The sequence below is a fragment of the Misgurnus anguillicaudatus genome, chromosome 5, assembly GCF_027580225.2.
Source record: "Misgurnus anguillicaudatus chromosome 5, ASM2758022v2, whole genome shotgun sequence".
NCBI lineage: Eukaryota > Metazoa > Chordata > Actinopteri > Cypriniformes > Cobitidae > Misgurnus > Misgurnus anguillicaudatus.
This window is the reverse complement of record NC_073341.2, coordinates 20,505,980-20,525,874: the sequence shown is the minus strand read 5'-3', so window position 1 is coordinate 20,525,874 and position 19,895 is coordinate 20,505,980. Positions and strand designations below refer to the sequence as shown.

At 37.1% G+C, this 19,895-nt stretch overlaps 1 protein-coding gene across 6 annotated transcripts in view; it reads right to left on the bottom strand.

Annotated features, from left to right (window-relative positions):
• Positions 1-16,363, bottom strand: part of gapvd1 (GTPase activating protein and VPS9 domains 1) — a 47,687-nt gene extending 31,324 nt beyond the window's left edge. For 4 of the 6 annotated variants that reach the window (XM_073867724.1, XM_073867725.1, XM_073867726.1 and 1 more), the window contains exons 1-2: positions 16,156-16,362; positions 319-523 (exon numbers count right to left, since the gene is read on the bottom strand). In XM_073867724.1, coding sequence (XP_073723825.1) covers positions 319-503 — 185 coding nt within the window. In that variant the 5' untranslated portion in view covers positions 504-523; positions 16,156-16,362. Of the gene's footprint in view, positions 1-318; positions 524-16,155 lie in introns of all 6 variants that reach the window. The other 2 variants (XM_073867722.1, XM_073867723.1) reach the window with 1 other exon arrangement.
• Positions 16,364-19,895: the final 3,532 nt, after the last annotated feature.

The following is a 19,895-nucleotide window of genomic DNA, read 5'->3' as shown; positions in this document are numbered from 1 at the left end:
AAGAATCATTGTTCCAGAGTATAGAACGAGAACAAAAGAATACGAACAAGCAAAGACAAGCTATGTCTTTGCATATTTAATTACAGGATTTTGCCGTTCCAGTTTGTGTGTTATTTAGAGAAGGTTTTAGAAAATTACAGCACTAGAACCAAACCCTGTAAAAATGCTCTAATCTTGGGCTGTAGCTTTAAAAGGAATCAGAACCTGCCCAGCAAGATTTATCCAGACTCACCTTTTAAGAGCCACCACTAATAAGATGATCTTAAACTTCAGGTAATTTGCCCATTTATGAAAGATAACCATGAGAAGTGCAGTCACCTGGTGAGTATGAGGCGGTCAAGATTGATCCTTTGCTGTTTGGCGATCCAGGCCGCCCTGTAGAGCTTCTCAGCTGTCTTCAGAACCTCGTTGTTGAGTCTCTGGAGGAGCTGTTTCTCAGACGCAACATACAGCCGCTCCTGCTTCAGGTGGTGGGCCAGAGTGTGAATGTCTGGCTTCACCATCGTTCAGCTCAGCCACAGTGCTAGGGGGCAAAACAAGCAAAGGAGAGAAATTGAAACATAAATACAACATTAAGACAGCTGAATGTGATCTTCATGTAAAATTGATACAATGAATAAAAGGGCCGTAGGTAAGTGATGCCAACCCTGTTTCTTAATAAGAGCCGCCAACTGTATTCCGAAAAATTAATGCAGAACACAAAAAGACCTTAAGGGTAGAAACCAAAAAATATTTGTAAGAAAGCTGTGAGATTGGAGCAAGTTTTGATCGATATGAGTTATTCTAGTACACCAAAAACACTAAATAACTCTTATGCAACGCCCTGGATTACAGATAATCATCATGTATTTCAAGACTTTTTACCATAAATCATGTATGCTGCTGGGTCATGTGATGTCTAACTTTCTTTGGAATTTTTATTCGCTAGAAACATGTGGAAAGACCTTCATGTTTCATAATACTGTACTGTACCGTACTTTAAGCCTTTTTTGGGTTGAGTAAGCCATTTTTTTGGTTTGCATCCAAATAAATAATTTATAAAGGTCTCTAATACTATGATCACTTCAGAGCAATCCAGTTTTGTATTTAGTATTGGACTTCACAATGCTGTTCTAGTAGTTTAACTGATTAGCTGATTTCGGCATTACAGTGGATCGCAGTACTTAATAATATGAGCAAATGAAGCCTATGAAAGCTGTAAAGCCACTGACGGCAAGTTAAATAAACTGAGCGTGGATCCTGCTGTGTAAGACACATAATCATGTCTAAACAGGAAGGCCGCTCTATTTCCTCCGAGTGGGATTGAATAGAGCAATGTTCTTATGAGGCCATAAACACCAACATTCAGCATTGGAAAATTGCATGAATTTTATATGGTCCAAAGGGCATGCTGAACCAAAACATTTTTTAATTACTTCACCTTTTAGTACCAGAGTCAGCACAAAGCACACGACTGCTTTGGTATGTTTCTGTTAAACCTGTGAAACAGCTGAGCATGGAGTGCACCATGCCTGCTTATTGGTTTGGTGTAAATGGATGGCATGCAAAAACATTAAACGGAGTAAAATATGATTAAACAGCAATTATTCAAATCAACAATTCAATATTACGAACCTTATTGTAAGGCCAAGTCTGATCAGTGATCATAGGCAATACCAACAATTCTGATTTAAAAAAATACCCTTGGCTAATTATTTATTTGATCAAATGTAAATGTAATGCTGATGTTACTTAAATAATATAAACTGGATAACATACAAAGTATAAATCATTTACTGTCAATCGGTCATTAAAAAATAAACCAAAAAATACAGTAGGATCTAGGGGTGGGCGATATGACCAAAATCTTCTATCACGATAGGATTCATTTTATATCATGATAACGATATGTATCACAGTAGCGGTTTTTAATGTTTTAATAAGGTTTTTCTGTTATTAAAATCTTTAATACCATAGAAATCTTATAATTCTCTCAAAAACCTTATACAAGCATAAAAAGAAGATAAAACAAACAAAACTCAAGCTCTCTGAAAATAAACAGTCAATGATAAAGGAATGATAATAAATAATTATGTATGTATGTATATATTTTTTTTATTTAAGGTAGAAAAGTGATTTAGTCAAGAGCAGGGAGAGATTTTCTCTCAATGCTGTTTGATAAACATAAGTGACAGACAGGAGAAAAAATAGGTAACTTCCCCTTTAAGACCGGATCCAATATACTTGTAAACATGCATTTTCTCTTTTAGCTGTTCACGTTCTCTTAAGCCCTAAATGGTGGAATTTTGACGCATTTACGTATTTAAGGCCAATAAAGCGGGGAAAATGCTCATGAGCTTAATGAGCAGCGGTTGCACGACTTACGTGCTCCTCACAGACAAGCAGCCTTTCCACTGCACACGATATACCGAAACGACAGTCGGAGTTCGCCCCCTAGTGGCAGTCATAATGAAGTTTCAGTTTAATCGTATATGGGAGAGAAGCTCATTCAAGCGCAAGAGGCTTCATTATAATATGTTTACCATGGTAGAATAAATAAATGAATGCAAAGGAATGAAACAATAAACAGCTATGCATATATGACAAAGATTACCAATATTTTTTGGAGAAAATGTATGAAGACGAGATTAAAATAATACACAAATTAAATTAATAATGTGTTTATTATCAGCAATCAGGTTTTTTTATGGATTCAAGTGCTAATAAAGTTAAACAAAAAGGATTAAACATTTAAACCTTACACAAAATTTATGATTGGAATACAATGAAATACATCACTTCTGGTCAGCATATCGCATGCTGTTTAGTCGCACAAGTTAAAAAATTTTAACAGATCTAACGCTCAAAGCGGATCCGAAATGTATGCATCCGCAGATGGTCGGCACCTCACGCAACCCCTTTGCGACTCTCCATAGGAAAAGAATGACTTCCGGTTTAACGGCCGTCGTTTGTCGTGTGCAGTGGAAAGGCGGCTACAGAAAGAGCAGCGGTTGCGCAACTTGCGTGCTCCTCACACACAGAACGAGTGCACGCATAGATCTGTTGTTTGTGTTTCAATTGCTTAAAATAACTCGTTTTAAAACTACGATGCTTAAATACGGGTATAAACATTACATTTTCGTGACCATGTGCACAGGAGCGTGACGTGGGCGTGTAACCTCGATAGAGACGATAGTCCAAAATCTCTACCGCACCGGTTGACAAATTTCTACCGGTTTATCGCCCACCCCTATTAGGATCTGATCGGTTTTGGCAAATACTCAGAATTCTGGTATCAAATGGAATGAAAAAAGTAAATTATCCTATAAATAAAATATTCCAAAGGCTAAATCAAATCTAGAGATTTTTCAGCAATAATAGCTTATATATGAAAAGCAAGATATTTTGCATAAAAGCACAGTCTGAGCTGAATGGATTAAAATTTAGCGGTTTTCCACACTAAGAACTTCTCAGGAACTGCCAGACGTTGTTTGGTAGCAAGCAACATGACGGGACGGTATGCTGCAATGCACTGACATCAACATCAGCAGCGACAAGCAACTTAAAAGAAAGACATCTATTTTCTCTTTTTATGCTCTGGACTGCGGCCGATGCTGTTTTTAGCAACAGTTAAAAGGCACAATTTCTGAAAGCACTGGGAGCAGCGTGAAGGTCCTTTTTTCAGTTCCTCTGTTCTGAGGAGCTGCGTATGGATTTAATCTGACAGTATATCAGCAGGTAGAGCACAAACTGTATTCTCCCATGAAACATACAAGACAAAATGTCTTTTGTCAGTAAGAATGTTCAAACATTTACCGTAGGCGTAAAGTTTAGATACATGCATGAACTACTTTATAGAGATGAAGTACTGTCTGTGGTACTTCCTGGCACCTGTAATGCTGTAACTGTTACAGAAACTGATTATCAAGGGAATGTGTGTGCTATTTACATAAACGGTTTACATCTAATAACAACTGAATGAGAATAAATACATGAACACAGTATGAGACCCAATAACAATATGAGCATGCACCACACACCAAGTAAAACTTGGCTTACAGTAGTTTATTAGTAACTTTACCTTCATATATTGTTTACCATTGTAATTACGTCCAATAAAAAATGAGGAACAAAATCATAATGGGTCTTCTCATGGGTGTTTAACTTTATGTTAGTGTTATATGTTTGTAAATATCCATGTAAAGCTAAAAAAAAATTCAGATAAAATGCCATTGCATAATGTTCTCAATTTGCTTGCCATTGGCAGGTCAATATCAGACACTGCAGGTAATACACATCTAAAAGCATCTGGCTTTCTCAAAGCTGTTCCTCTGGCTACTTGTTTTAAAAAAAGATCAACCGGAAGCGCTCAGTTTAAGTCTCGTCACTTAGGTAGGGTAGGTGCTTTAACAAGGATCCCTTTTTCATTTCTTCTTCCTCATTGTTTCTGGTTAAGCCAATTTTCTCAGTGCCTTATAGAATAGTTGTAAAGAGCTTTGCGTACTGAAAAGCTAAATCGAACACTTTCACATATTTGCAGCACACCAGAGCCAGCCACACACCATAAAAGCCCACTTACTCCATTCAGTGGTAAATGTGGTTGCCAATCTGTGGTGGTCTTTGTTTGTAAGGAGCATCAAAATGACATTGCAGATGTATCGACCGCGAAAATCATAAACTTTGTTTCCATTTCCTGGCAATTACACTTAAACAGCCAATAAGGAGATATTTCCTTTGTTTTCAGGAACCAAAACCACATTTCCATTGACCAACTACATAATGTAAATGGAATGTAAAGATATAAAGCGATGACCTTGGTCAGTGGAGCTCATAGTGAAAGCTTTCAGTATTTTCACATCTGCATTCTTCTGTTAGTGCTGCTATCTGACTGACCACCGAAAATCCCATAACCAAGCACGAATGCGGGGTAGAGACTGTGGGAGTACTGCACGGAAATGTTTCCAACCCAGGATGAGACCTGCATTTTTCTCAGACAATGCAAAACATTAATTGTGGTTTAAAGAAAATGTACACCAAGCAAATCTGACATCCTCAGATAAAATGACAACCTCATCTTAATATGAGGTCAACAAACAACACCTGTACGCAAGAATAAACCCGTCAACTGAGAAGCAACGTCTGTTGTAGTAATAGGTCAACAGAATAGGAAAATTCTCTCATAATTTAATTTAATAAATTGTGTAATAAATGAATATATTAATATTTTGAGATTATTTAGCGATCGATACATTGCATATCCATGGCAAGATAGAGATCAGCACAGTAAGTTCATCTGAGAACCAATGAGATTTTATGTTATCAATGTTATTCATGTTTCAATGGATATTATGCAATGTACTGATTCCTAAGTAAGCTTAAAATATAAATAGTTTACTTAACATATACATAAAGCAAACCGATACGTTTTGTGATATTATGAAAGACATACTTTGTGGACAAAAAATATTATCCCCCTTGGTAAATATGAGCAAAGAAAGTTGTGAAAATAAATCTACGTTTCTCATTTTGAGCTCTAATTTAAAAAAAAAAAATCACAAAAAAATGATGTTTCATTAAAGTTAAACAATTGAAAGTGTGGGGGGAATTACACCATGAAATAAATGTTTTTCTCTAATACAGAATGGACAATTATTGGCTCCCCTAGATATTTATATGGGTAAAATATCGCTGAAGTATATATTCCCATTTATATTAAAATTTTCTTAGCACACCAAGGTGACTGGAAACATGATGTTGTCCAGTCATAACTTCCAGTTTCACCGGAGAATTAATATGAAGTAACACAAAGCCCAAATCCCCTTATTCATTCATCACAATGAGTAAAACCAAAGACCATAGTTCTGATGTGCAGCAAAAGATTGTTGAGTTGAAAATAGAAAGTGGCTTTAAGGAAATAGTATTTCCACAATTAAGGCAATAATGACAACGTTTTAATCGACTGAAGATGTTGCAAATCAGCCTGAAAGAGGACATGTGTCTATATTGTCTTAATGGAGAATTATTTAAGTGGCCAAAGACTCTCCAAAGATCACATATGGAGAACTTCAAAAATTAGTAGAATTTTGGGGTCAGAAAGCTTTTAAAAAAAGAAATAAAGGAAAACAGTACCTCCATTACCAAAAGTTGTTTAGGACAACGTTTAAGAAATCCTCTGCTTTCATGCAAAAACAAACTCCAGTATAAACATTTGCCGTAGGGAAACTTTAAACAGGACTGGGTTCTCTGGCTACATGAAACGAAAAATAGTGCACACAGGGATTAAAAAAGCGCTCCATCTCTACAGCTAAATATACCACTACACCTCGGGTGGGTGTGCATTATTTTTCAATAATTCAATGACCTGGAGTCAATTATTCCACTTATACTACGGTTACCACACCTCAAGACGTCAATCACATGATATTTAAAGAGATTCGTCTGTTTTACTTAAATCGCTACTGTGAGTAGGACTATTTCTTCCGCGTCTCATCCAATGGCGCTTTTGCTTGCTCCAAAACGTCATTTTAAAGCTGGCAATGGAGGCTTGAGCCATTGATAGCATTCTAATGCAGTTTTTAATGAAGTTATTATTAGAAAGAGCGAGAGCGACAGTGACACAGAGAGAAGAAAGAGAGAGAGAGAGAGCGAGAGAGCGAGCGAGCGAGATAGAGCGGGCTGCTCTGTGTGTCTCTAAACAGCGATGTTATTGCCTCAGAAAATCGTCTGTCATGTTGTTTTTGTTAGTCCGTTACTACAGTTAACTATGCGAGGTGATAGGGAACTGTAATGCGGTCAAGAGAGCTGCCTGGAACTACATTCGCCGTGCATTTCCCAGAAAATAATTGCACACCTCAGAACGTTCATCAGCCAATCAGATTCAAGCATTCAACGGACCCGTAATATAATAACTGGAGTCATAATTTACTCTCAAACCTGTATGAGTTTCTTTATTCAGTTCTGATAAATGACAGTAAGAACACGGTTGGCGGTACCCATTGACTTCCATTGTATTAGTTTTTCCTACTATCATTTCTTACTAACATTTATCAAAATAGGCCTTTATCTTCTTTTGTGTTCAACTGAATAAAGAAACTCATACAGGTTTAGAAAAACATGAGGGTGAGCAAATTATGGCAGGTTTTTTTTGGGTAAACTCTCCCTTTAATGATGGATGTACAGTACATGCTTGCTGGAGCTTCAACATGTTGACCCCCAAATAAGATGACATGATGGCATTTTAATATAAAGTTATTTGTATGTGTTTGACTGAAAAATATGATGGCATGAGAGTGAGAGTATTATGAGGCAATATTATATAAAACTATCAGCCTCTGCACTGAGTCAAAAATAGCACAACTGCCAGGGAACAAATGGCCAAACAAAATCTCAAGAAAAATTTATTTGGTCTTTATTTGACAAAGCTGAAGAACAGAACATGCAGATGAGCTCAGTCTCTAGTGAATTATGATTCTGGATCGCTCCCAGAAACTGTCATCTGGCTTTCTCATGCTGTAAATAGAGAAGTTGTTGACAGTTTTGTAAGCGATTAAGCATAGAGAAAGCCAACCAAATAGGGCTGGATGTTTAATTGAAAAGTAATCGAAACCGAAATTCAGAAACTCTAACCGACCTCATTTTATCATGTTGGTTATTTTGGTTTTTAATCCTGTTAATACTCTCCTTTTAAAACAAACTACCGTTACATGACTCCGCCTGTCCAGTAAGTGGCATAGAGAAACGTGGAGGAGAGCTCAAACACTTTGTTAACTGAGCAGCAGGATCATCTAGTGCAGTGGTTCCCAACCTTTTTAGCCCTAAGTACCCCCACAGCCCTATCAGTAAGGCTCAAGTACCCCTTCATCGAAACTAAACCAAAGTTGTGTTTTAAAGAAAAATAATTAGTAATATTAATTAATTAATTAATTTAAACATTAAAGTAAAAAGCACTGACTGATGAAGCATGTTTATTTCAACAAACCACTATCATTGCGATCAGTGTTTGCATTTTATCAGCTCATTTGCATTTTAAATGAACCAAAAACAGCATATTTTGCTCAGGCCTACAAAATGGCAATTTTGACATGCTATAATTAATTATCTGTAGGGTGTTTTAAGATAAAACTTCACATACGGACTCTGGGAACGCCAAAGACTTATTTTACAAATTAAAAAAATTCATCATATGACCCCTTTAAGGGCCAGATTTACTAACAGCTTGCGCAAATCATAATTTTGGCGTTAAATAACGACTGAACTTACTAAAGACATGCAGTAGATATTTAGCTCTGAAAAGGTGTTATTTTTGCGACCTTATTGCATATGCATTTGTGGAAGTTTTCCTTTTAGAAGCAACATTAATGCGAGGAGAGTATTAAATTTTGCCAGAGGAACATACTTTAAAAATAAATATATAGTTTGCAAAGCCATGCTATGTTTAATTTGCTGGAGAAAAGAGGAGGAGAAGTCAAATCAGGCATTTCAAAACTTATTTTACCTTTCATCTTTGTCCTCCGATTCTTAATGTACTTTTACTTAGCTGGAATTTCACACTCCGCAGTCCGCATTTTCATTGCAATGTCCTGCCGAGGTCTCTTATTTGCGACCCTGTTCTAATTTGCTCTGCTCTTAATAGATTGCAAATGGTCATTAGAGAAATGTGCTTATGTCATTATTGTGGCTGTGTATTTTATTTGCGCTTTGTAGTGAATCACACGCAAATTTTCCACTCCGGCGCTTATTTGGAATTGAGCTCTCACGTCCTTTTTAGTAAATGCCCTAAATTTACTAAAATCTCAATTTAAGTTACTGATAATTAATGTGAGCAAATAAGTTAAATTATTCTGTTCATATATAGAGAGAAACAAAATGTGTTAAGACATTCTCTATAAATACAAAAGAAATCATACGGGACAAAATATGTTAGCCAAAGACAATGCAAAAGTTTTTTTGCATCATTTGAAAATGCAATGGCAGCGGGAATGAATATTATAACATTATTTGAACATTATTTATAGTTAATAAACTTTGTGTCTTTAGAAACTATTCAGGTTCATTGAAAATAGTCAGATCGTTCTTGAGTTGGACATCGCTATTGCGTTTTGGATCATGCAGCGCATTTACTCATGACGGCTAATTATATTAATGATAAGATTAAAATTACAAAGTTGTCCTTTTTACAATGCTTTCCTCACAAAAATAAATCTTAGGTAAATGACTGGACAAACGAAAGACTTTTTTATTAAAAGTAAATGAGATCAAAGCAAAATGTAAATATTTTCGCGTACCCCCTGGAAACTCTTCACGTACCCCCTGGGGTACGCGTACCCCCGGTTGGGAATCACTGATCTAGTGCCCAAGAGAAATGCAGTGGTTTTTTACAAGTACTCGCGCCTGTGTGTACATCCGTGACAAAAATACGGAATACGCGACAGGGTTTTTAGCGCACATTGTATGGCGTGTCAATCATCTTATGTCACCATACACTCAGTTGAATTTACCAATGGGTCTATGCAGCCCGTGTAAGTCAACACATCTCAATCAATACCGCGAAAAGACGTGCACACGAGTGTTTAAAATGAGACATTGGAGAGATGAGAGATAGAGAGAACGGAAGAACTTCTAGCCTACATTAACACTAAAAACATTATGGGGCGGTTTCCTGGACAGGGATTAGACTAGTCCTAGACTAAAATCAGGGGTGCAAACTCATCAGGGGTATATATATAATGCTTTTAGCATTTTTATTTAAATCAAATTTGAACCTGTTAGCATAGTTAATGCAACATCAATTACTAACATCAATTACTGTAATTACATAAACAAGAATTAATGAATGCTTATATACAATATAATGTTCATTTTTTGTTCATAATGCATTTACTAATGTGAACACACATTTGAGAATTTTTTTTGTTTTTCCCTGACCAGCAAAAAAATACAATGGAGTGGGACCAGACACTGTGGTTATCAACACTTTAAAAACTTGTGTATTACACAATAAAGAAACTCAAATTTTTGGATAGTCTGTTCTGTTATGTAAACTATGACTGAATTACGTGTTTTAAGTTAACTATCCCTTTAAGACAGTATTTTAGAGTTAACATTCTTTAAATTCAACCATAACTGTGACAGTAGTGCTGTTAACTGTATGTCTGTCTGTAATTTATTGTAGCTTTGTTTACAGTACAGTACAGCATAGGCACCTATCACGTGGGCGCTCGAGACATTCTCCATTTATAAAACTTTATTTGATGTGGTTTGTATATTATGTTTTAATTTATTGACAATTATCAAGAGCGCGTTATTTCAGAACGCATTTAATCCGCTTCACTCGGATGTCAGGTGGATTCCCCTCACTGAGAGTGAACTTTCCGTTTTTATTTGACTAAAACTGGATGATCTGCCCCATGGTAAAAATCATTGTACTTTTTCGCAAGCGCTCAATTATAAATGATGCCCATTTACAAATCAGAAGTAATGTTAGCGCATCTTGCGGTCAAGTGCGCGTTATGAAACGGAGCCCGCGCGACCATCGACTTCATAGGATTAAGCTAATGCATTATTTCATTATTTGCACATCCACCCTGACCAGTTTACCTTAGCGGGTCAGACGTCTTGACTCTCCGTTGAAAAAGATGGTCAGAAACTGGGTGGAGGAAGGAGATCACGCTGGATTTTGTGATTCCATCGATAGCAGACTCTTGTTACTGATTGGCCATGCGACTTGTCAATCATCCCCACTTTCTATGTGGTGGATGAGCCCAGTGCTATGATTGAACATATTTTTCTTTTTTCTGTTGCTTCTTTTGAGTACTTCGCCCGGCAAAGGGCGTCATCAGGTTTTTGCGTAGTTTAGTGTGACAAGTCGTACCACCGTACTTTGAGGTCAAAATGAGTACCTGCTACGCAAAATGCGTACAGGTTGGCAGGTCTGACGCGTGTATGCATTTAATACAACGGCAAAATACTCACGAGCTTAATGAGAAGCGGATACACGGCTTGCACGCTCCTCTTAAAAAGAAACAGGTATATAGCGCATAAACACTGTTGTCAACGGCTTAATCACTTAACTAACTGCGGTGCGTGAACAAATGTTAAGCTTTATGACCACGCGCACAGCAACGTGACGTAGGCGCGTAACCTCAAATGAGAAAATACTATGAGTTAAGTGTGTGCACTCAATCTGCAGACTGCTTAAACTTCGGCAGCAAATGAGGTGGCTATAAATTGTAAAACATAACCCGCCAAACTGGCTAGTAATTTGACATCGTTACCACAATAGCTGGACATGATTTTCATAATTTAATTTACTGCTACCATGTCGCAGACCCCCCTCACCCCTCATTTTCAAAAACTCATCGGATCTAGACGAATCACAAGAATGACCTATTTTGGATCAAAAACGGCGAATTTCGCCGAAAGGTGACAAGTTTGCACCCCTGTAAAATAAACATAAGAGCTGTCCAAACTAAAAACAACTTGCACTGACATATCTTAAAATACATCAATGCCCTTTGTTTTGCATCAAAATGCACACAAGTAATGTTTTTAGTAAGACATGTTTGGTAAAACTAGTTATATTCCCTAATTAAACTAAGACCTAGTTCTGGTTTAAGCTAATCTCTGTCCGGGAAACCACCCTTATATGAGAATAAAGGTTTTAGACATAAGGTGCCCAGTTAAGAAAAACTGGATAGAAGATGAGAAACGTGTAAAGGATTTTAATTTCTTTTTATTAATTACCCACTTGTAAACTTCTGCTCACTGTTCTTTTTTATATAGTATTTGTATTAAATCTATATTCATTGAGTTGAATTGAGAATCAAGTATAAAAACCATCCCGAGAATCGCAATCGAAAATCTTACAGAGAATCAAAACCGGATCGATTTATAAGCTTGTAAATCGAAATCGAATCGATCTGGAACATTTGAATCAATAACCAGCCCTACATTGCAGGCTGATTTAAGGTGTGCCCTAAATTTTCTGCTTGCGCTCCTTAAATTTTCAGACCTTGCCAGTGAACTATGAGGCAAATAATCATAATAATAATCGTTCATTAATCGTAACTGATGTCAAATGTTAAATTAACCAAGGTTTTTTGGTAAATGGCATCAGCAAAGTGACAGGAAAACATGCTAAGAGCCCCTCTGACACTATGGTATTCGTATAGACATCTCTCGCTCTCTCTCATCTGGAGTTTCACATTTCCTAACTCCTGACCCTGCAGAAAACACTTCCTACGTGACCTCAGCATCACCTCACCGCATGTCTAGTCCACAATTCTTGCACTGCTTCATTCACATGGCACAAAACTGCACCTCGCTTTCTCTGCCTCACAGTTAAAAATGCAAAACCATCCAATAGAGCAGGAATGGTGTGTCAGTACATAGCACTCCAACAAAAACAGGACGTTTGGCAGAGTTATGAGTTAATTGGCATCATGAAACTTCCTTTTTTAAGTTTCACTACACTAGAGTGAAAGTAGGGGATGTGGACCACTATTGGAGTTGCTGCGTCAAATAAAAAAAAAAGTCACAAAACACCACCTGCTACTAAAAGGCCACAGATGACCTAATGTAGGGCCCTATAATTTTCACGATGCAGAAAACACAGACAAAATCACAGAATTAAAGCATAAAAATTGAATTTACTGTACAACAGGGAATGTCATGGAATTTGGCACATTTTGGATTCAGTCATTTTTAAAACCCATTATAATTTATTTTCAAATGCTAGTTTTCTGATGTAGTTTCATTAATCTGCAAATAAAATTACAAAAACGTTGGACATAAAGAAAAGTATGTCAGTTTCTTATCATGCATTGCAAACAACGTCAAGCGTTGCCTCATCAAAGCGCAAGCAGGTTTTGTCAAGTAATACAGTAGGGCTGCCACGATTATGAAATTTTGCTGGCGATTAATTGTTTACTAAATTATGATTAATAACGATTAACGGTTGCTTTGACATTTAATTCTCAAACATTTTTTTGTTTATGAAATAATTGTTGTGATTATTTAAATTAAATCTTTTGCAAGGTTTATCTGGCAGTAAATATTTATACACATAACACATTTTTAAAAGTAATCTGATACTGTCTCATTTATACAGGCACTGCAGCTCCCCTTGTTTTTTTTAGAGAGATGTGCAATCATCGGGGTGATCTGAAATCATCACGATGAGGTCAAACAATTGCGATGAGACGATTATTTAAAGGAACAGTATGTAGGATTGTGGCCAAAACTGGTATTGCAATCACAAAACTTGTGGCTAAAACTGGTACTGCAATCACCCAACTGTGGCCAATACACAAAATGACAACTCCACTTTTTAAATGACAATATCCTGGCCAGACCACTGTTGTCAGTGTTATAAGTATTTGAAATGAAAATGATTTCTTAATGTCTAGTGACATATCAGGGCCATTTTATGATTAATTGATATAAATTTCTTACATACTGTTCCTTTAATCATTGTGACAGCCCTATAATACAGTATACTTTCTTCTCGCGTCTGCACTCTGCACAGCTTTGAAAGTATATTTACAGGATCGTGAACCCCTTAGCATTCCTGAAAAAGGCTAAAAAATGCCTAAAATGGACACAAATTATACCTGCTGTGTTGATTGTATCTTAAATGGGACATATTATGAGAATTTTTTAAGATCTAAACTAAATCTTTGGTGTCCCCAGAGTGCGTAATTGAAGTTCTAGCTCAAAATACCCCACAGATAATTAATTACAGCATGTTAAAATTGGCACTTTGTAGGCCTGAGCAAAAGTGCGCCGCTTGGGGTGTGTCACCCAAAACGCAAATGAGCGGATGAAGGGCAAACACTGATCACAATAAGTATGTTTACATGCACAGAATAAGCGGATAACTATTAAAAATCTGCTTATTACAGAAAACTGTTTCATGCGTTTACATGCAAATCAATAAGCCGGCTATGCAGACAACTGCGTTTACATGGGACTTGAAGAATTATCAGTTTTCTTGCAGACAGTGACGTCACAACCTATAGTACACAATAGTCTTTCAAAAAGTCAACGGCATACATGTCTTAAGCTGTACTGTTGTATCTCTTCTCGTGTGTGCAGAACCTGTAAAGGTAACATGAGCTTCTATTTTAACAGTTTCTCTGCCAACTGCTTTAGTCGAGCGGAGACTTTTATGCGTTACTTTGCACTTACTTCCGCGTGTGACGTTTATCTTTCATACGCGGAGACATGCGCACATGGACAAAACAGTGAGAAAGCCGGTTAAGGTATTTACATGCCACGTGAAATCGGTGTAATGAGCAAAAAACTACCTGTGCCAATCGGTTTTTGCTTACGCCGTTTATGGGCTTTCCCTAATTAAAGAAAACTGTTTTACGTGTTTACATGACCCCATGAGTTATCAGTTTATTAAGCATAATTGGCATGTAAGAATGTGCATGTAAACACACTCATTGATGGTGGTTTGTTGCAATTTAAAATCAATTGTGCTGTAAATTATTTTCACTCTCTCTCTTTCTCGCTGCACTAAATGGCTGTGCTGTGGTTGGATAGTGCAGATGAAGGGGCGGCATTATCCTATTATCCTATCACAATAGGAGCCGAATCACAAAGACCTATTTTTTTTACATGCTTGCAGAAAATGGTTTACCAAAACTAAGTTACTGGGTTGATATTTTTCCACATTTTCTAGGTTGATGGAAGCACTGGGGATCCCAATTATAGCACATAAACATGGAAAAAGTCAGATTTTCATAATATGCCCCCTTTAAAACCGTTTACATCATTCGAGTCACACAAATTACAGCTTTCCAAAGATATGTGACATGTTTAGCTTTTTGTTTTTGAGTTGTTGTATTTGATAATTATTTCTGTCAAATGATGCCACGGTACATTGGAATCTTAAGGGGTTAACAAATTCAGCATAGATAAAGAAAAGTAGCGGATCCACCACTGCAAACAAAGTTTAGAACAAACAAGAAAACAAAGACCAGAAACGTGATGCGATCTTTTAAAAAGCGTGTATAGCTCCTATACAGTATGTTCCTCAGACAACCTTGATGAGAATAAACATCACAATTATCGGCCCACGGACCGTTGACTAACCGTCTGATACACTTATTTGAAAACACTTTAGCAGATTAAAGGGCAGGTCTAATGTTTTTATGCATTCTATTAACACAGTTAAAGAGTTGGATTTCAAATGTTAAACACTGGCAAAGTTCAAAAAGCAGTTGTGTTCGTGACAAAGTATTTCTGGACCAAACACACTCCTCCTCTTTCCTAGAGAATGGTTTCTTTACGTATGGCTTCTTAGGCGGTCCTTGGCCATTTAAAGCAGCCATGGTTCCCAGACATTCAGTATGAAATTATGTCGATACTAGACTACCTTTGTTGTGGCCGTTTGCTGCAGCACGTTCTTGAAACTCTGACCTCCTCTGGAAAGCCAGCAGCAAGCAACAGCTCATTTGCATTTAAATGGACACAAACAAAAATGGCGCATGTGCACTCACACAAATGTGGCAATTTTAACATGCTATAATAAATTATCTATGTGGTGTTTTGAGTCTAAACTTTACATACATACTCTGGGGACACCGAAGACTTGTTTTACATCTTATAAACTGGGTCACAATAGGGGACCTTTAAGTGAAATCCATTTATGTTAAACGAAAAGATAAACAGAGGAAAAGAGTAAGACCTAATATGTGAGGTACAGCAGATTCAGAAACAAATAATGCTGCAAATCCATGCAAACCACTGCGTTTTGCCGACTACTCGATCACACGACCACTGCATTACGCAGAAAAATTAAACGCCTTTAGTTTGTAATCGATACATAACACAGCGAATTTAGCATCGCTGTCAAAGAGTCGTGCATGACAACAACAAAAGCTGAAGCGTCCGTGCGCAAGAGCGGCATTTACCTCAGAATTGAAACGAGCAACAGCGAAGCTTTCTTACAGATAGGCTAAATTAAATATCACTCTTTGTAAGGTTCTGTGGTCTGATAACAATATAATAAGACTGAAATACGTCTATAAGTGTTATATTTGGCTGCAAACCTGGGTAAAACAAAAGGTGACAACATGAGCGAGACAAGCAGGCCAGCAGCGAGCCAGCTAACATAGCGCTCCATTCGCTAAAGTGTCACGTTTACCAGCACGATACAAACACACTTACCGACTAATCTGACGGTAATTCAGTCGAGACCGTACAGGTCGGTTTTACAGCCAATGTCTCGATTTAGTCCTCCAAAAGTCCTGACTAATAATGAAAGAGATATAAAAACCCTCCGTCGTGGAATTTTCTCCTCCCTTTAGCAACAGTCAAGAGAGCGCACAGCTGTCATCAAACGGGGACGCTCGCTCGTGATGCGCGTGCGCAATTCAAACCTGCGCAGACATGCAGCTGATGGAGCGTTTTTGAAGGTCTTAAAGACATGTTTTCATTAGTCTTATTTTGAATTGTATTAGATCTTGTGTGTTTTTCATAAAGAATGATACAATTATTATTTTCTCTCCTCGGGCGTTGTTTTAGTTTTAATGAGCGCTTAAAATAGACATTGCTGTTTGTGTTTCTCGAATATTACATTGTTTCTACCAGCAGGTGTCGCTAAGATCACATGGAAAAACAATGCTGCGATCAACCCAGAGTTAAAGATAGTTTTCTGAATTATTAAAACAATGATTATAAAATAAAAATTAGGAGATTAAGAGACGATCATAGTGCAGTCAAGTACAATAAATAAATCTTTTATTTATTATTTATACAAATAAAGTACATACATACGATTTAATATCATGTCTATAATGGCATGCACAACAGTGATTTACTAATCACTCAATGATTTCAAATAGATTGTTTTCTGAAATATACGTTGAATTATTTAGTATTTAGAAAAAACAATTATAATCATAAACTGCATGATTAAGTGAATTTAATACATAAGTCTTACATAAAATGTCTTTAGAAACTCTATGTTTTCATACAGCTAATTTTTACTGTACTTCCGGGCTGTTAAATTGTTTTCTTTGCATGTGACTGATGCTGACAACAACAATATATATTTTTTATTTTATTTAAAGTTTATATAGTCATATTAGTAAGGGTAAAGTAAGACTATAACAGTCTTAGGGTAACAGTAGACTACAGTAAACTTACTCATTCTTTATTCCTATTTTTCCATATTTTAGAATAATATTTTTATTCAAATATATTTTTGCCACCTTAAAATCATTCCATGACATTTTATCTGGTATGGCTTCTTGAGATCTCACCCATGGGAAGCTGAGTATCCATCTATTATATGCTCTTATTGGTTGCTTTTTCATCATTATTTGGTCTAAATAATCCATTTTAATTGTAATAATTTTATATTTTAAGATTAAATTTTTTCAAGATCATTAGAAATATTTCAAGTTTCTAACAGTAGTTTAAACAGTAGTGTTGCTCCAGTGGTCTCAGTGAAAGCAGCAGGCATTTTTAGTTTTTTTTTTTTTTGTTTTTTTTTTTAAACAGTTTTTTTGTGGTAAAATAATGTAGCAAAATAATATCTGCACTATGCAACATCAAATCTAGCTTTACATTAAATTTGTACAGCCAAATGTAGCTTAAGTAATAATTCCAGGTATGCTGCAGTATATTTAACAGTGCTAAACTGCAATAAACATTGCTGATGTTAGAAGTGAAATAAAAATAACAAGAAATCTTATACAGTAGGTATAAAATAACATAAAAAGCTGTTGCCAAAGGATCTTTAGAAAATTCGAATCAAAAAACATTTTAGTTGTAATATTAAAGTCTTTAGTAAACTCTTTACATATTATTTATCCTCTTAGACTCTTCACGAGAGTATTTTCACAAAACTGAGTTTTCATAAAATGTAAACAACACAGAAAATGACTGCTCCTTAAGTGACATTAAAATAAACTGTCTTTAGAGCACCAGTGTGTCCCTTGCATCTTCTCACCATGACAGCAATGATGCTGATGCTTTCACTGTTGGCTGTTTCCTGTCCTTCGGACTGCAAACCTGCCTAGCTTGTCGGCTTACCGATGCGAGTCCTGCTTCGCAAAGTCTTCTTGCTCGTCTGTGCTGGAGGTTGGGCAGGAGGCAGTGGTCCAGGAGGAGGCTGATTTAACATCTCACCTCTTCTCCGCAACCGAGTGCCGTTGCTGGTGGCGGTCTCACTGCCAAAAACCCCCATTGGCTCTGAATTGGAGCGAGGCCCCAGGGACAGAGGTAGGCATGTTTTAGGAGTGATAGTGGTCATTGTGCGGTTGAGAATTCGTCTCCTAGACGTTCCCAAGGGAGGCATACTGGGAGTTCTTTGTTTCTTGGTCTCCATGGGAAGTGCAGAGGGAGTTTGCATTCTCAGTAAATTTGTAAGGCGAGTCTCCAGGCCGCAAAATTCTCTCTCCGTATAGCTTTGTGTCTCACGGCGAAGCTGAGCCAGGCCTTCACGCAAATCCTTCTTTAGTGACTCTAAACTCAATAGAACCTCCTCCAATAAGGCTACGCATACCTCCTGTCCTCTTCCCTTACTATCATTCTCCTCAAATAAAGTTTCTGTCTGGGTGCCCTGGTCCACTTCATCCTCCTCAAATGAGCTTATCTTAACGATGGGCGTGGGTTCTTCCTGCTCCCTCTTGCTCCTCTCCAGTTCCTTGACTTGGTTTATAACATCCAGTATACCCATACGTTGACCATCCAGTGCGGCTTGCGTCCTGATCTGACTCCTCACCATAGAAAAGGCTGACTGGATTCTAGCCTGCTTTTCTTTATCTCCATCAACAGGCTTTGATTCTTCGATGTTCTCCTCCAATGCATCCCGTGGTGAAACGGTGCTACAATCGTGTTCTCCAGCTTCATCCTGCATGCTTATTTCTTCCTTTTCAGTGTCATCTTTGCTTCTGCTCTTTAGCAACCACTTCTGGAGAATGGCTTGGTTCTCCATCGACTGCTCAGTCATGGTGCTTGACTTTTCGCTTTCGTTCATTCGTCTTTGCTCCTCATGCTTGTTTTATCTCTATGTGTTGTTGTTTTCTCTCTCACTTGTTCTTCTTTGCTCTACTTATGTCAAATGTTGTGTGCAGCTAAGTGACACTAACAGTGTTGTGTTTCCCTTGGGTTTTAATGGGCCAATGAGTGCTTGGGTCGCGCAGTTGCTTAATGTTCTCTTGGGAAATATGTCACATGTGCATAAACACCTTTTCCCTAAACGCACATATACGCTCATTTAAATTTCAGGTACTGTCAGCCTGCTGTACAAGTCCTAATACTTGCTCTCAGTAGGTTTGGATTTCTGAGAACACGTACATCAGAGTTTCACACTACACTTGCAACACTTACATGGTTTGCTACAATTATGTTTTTACAGAGCTCCTTTTATGACTTTTAACCCTCATAAGCTCCTATTTTCCTGTATACGTTAGAGTTCCCTGTGGGTAAAAATGACCCCAGAAATTAAAAGAGTGATTACAAAAAAATATATAAATTTTTAATGATACAAATAATATATCTTTTTTTGTTTACTTCCCATCTATACAATAATGCTGTGTTTTGGGAGATATGAAGTACTTTTGAACCTGTTTACCTTAACTACACCATTAGCTTACCTGTAAAATATAAAAATTTTATGATAAATTATGATGCATTTTGAAATCATTTTTTCAAAATGCCACAGAAATTTGACTAAATGTAAGTGTGTGTGTGTGTGTGTGTGTGTGTGTGGGGGGGGGTCCACGCACACACCTGTGTAAGCATTTTACATCTTTGTTTTGTATCTGTGGCTGTTTTTTGCCAAATTCTGTAAAAAAAAATGCTCTCTGTGGCAGTCGTACCTTTGTGTGTTTTTGTGTGTCTGTTTGTGTGTGTGATTGAGCATGTCTTTTCTATATTGCATTTGTGCTCTGCTCTAG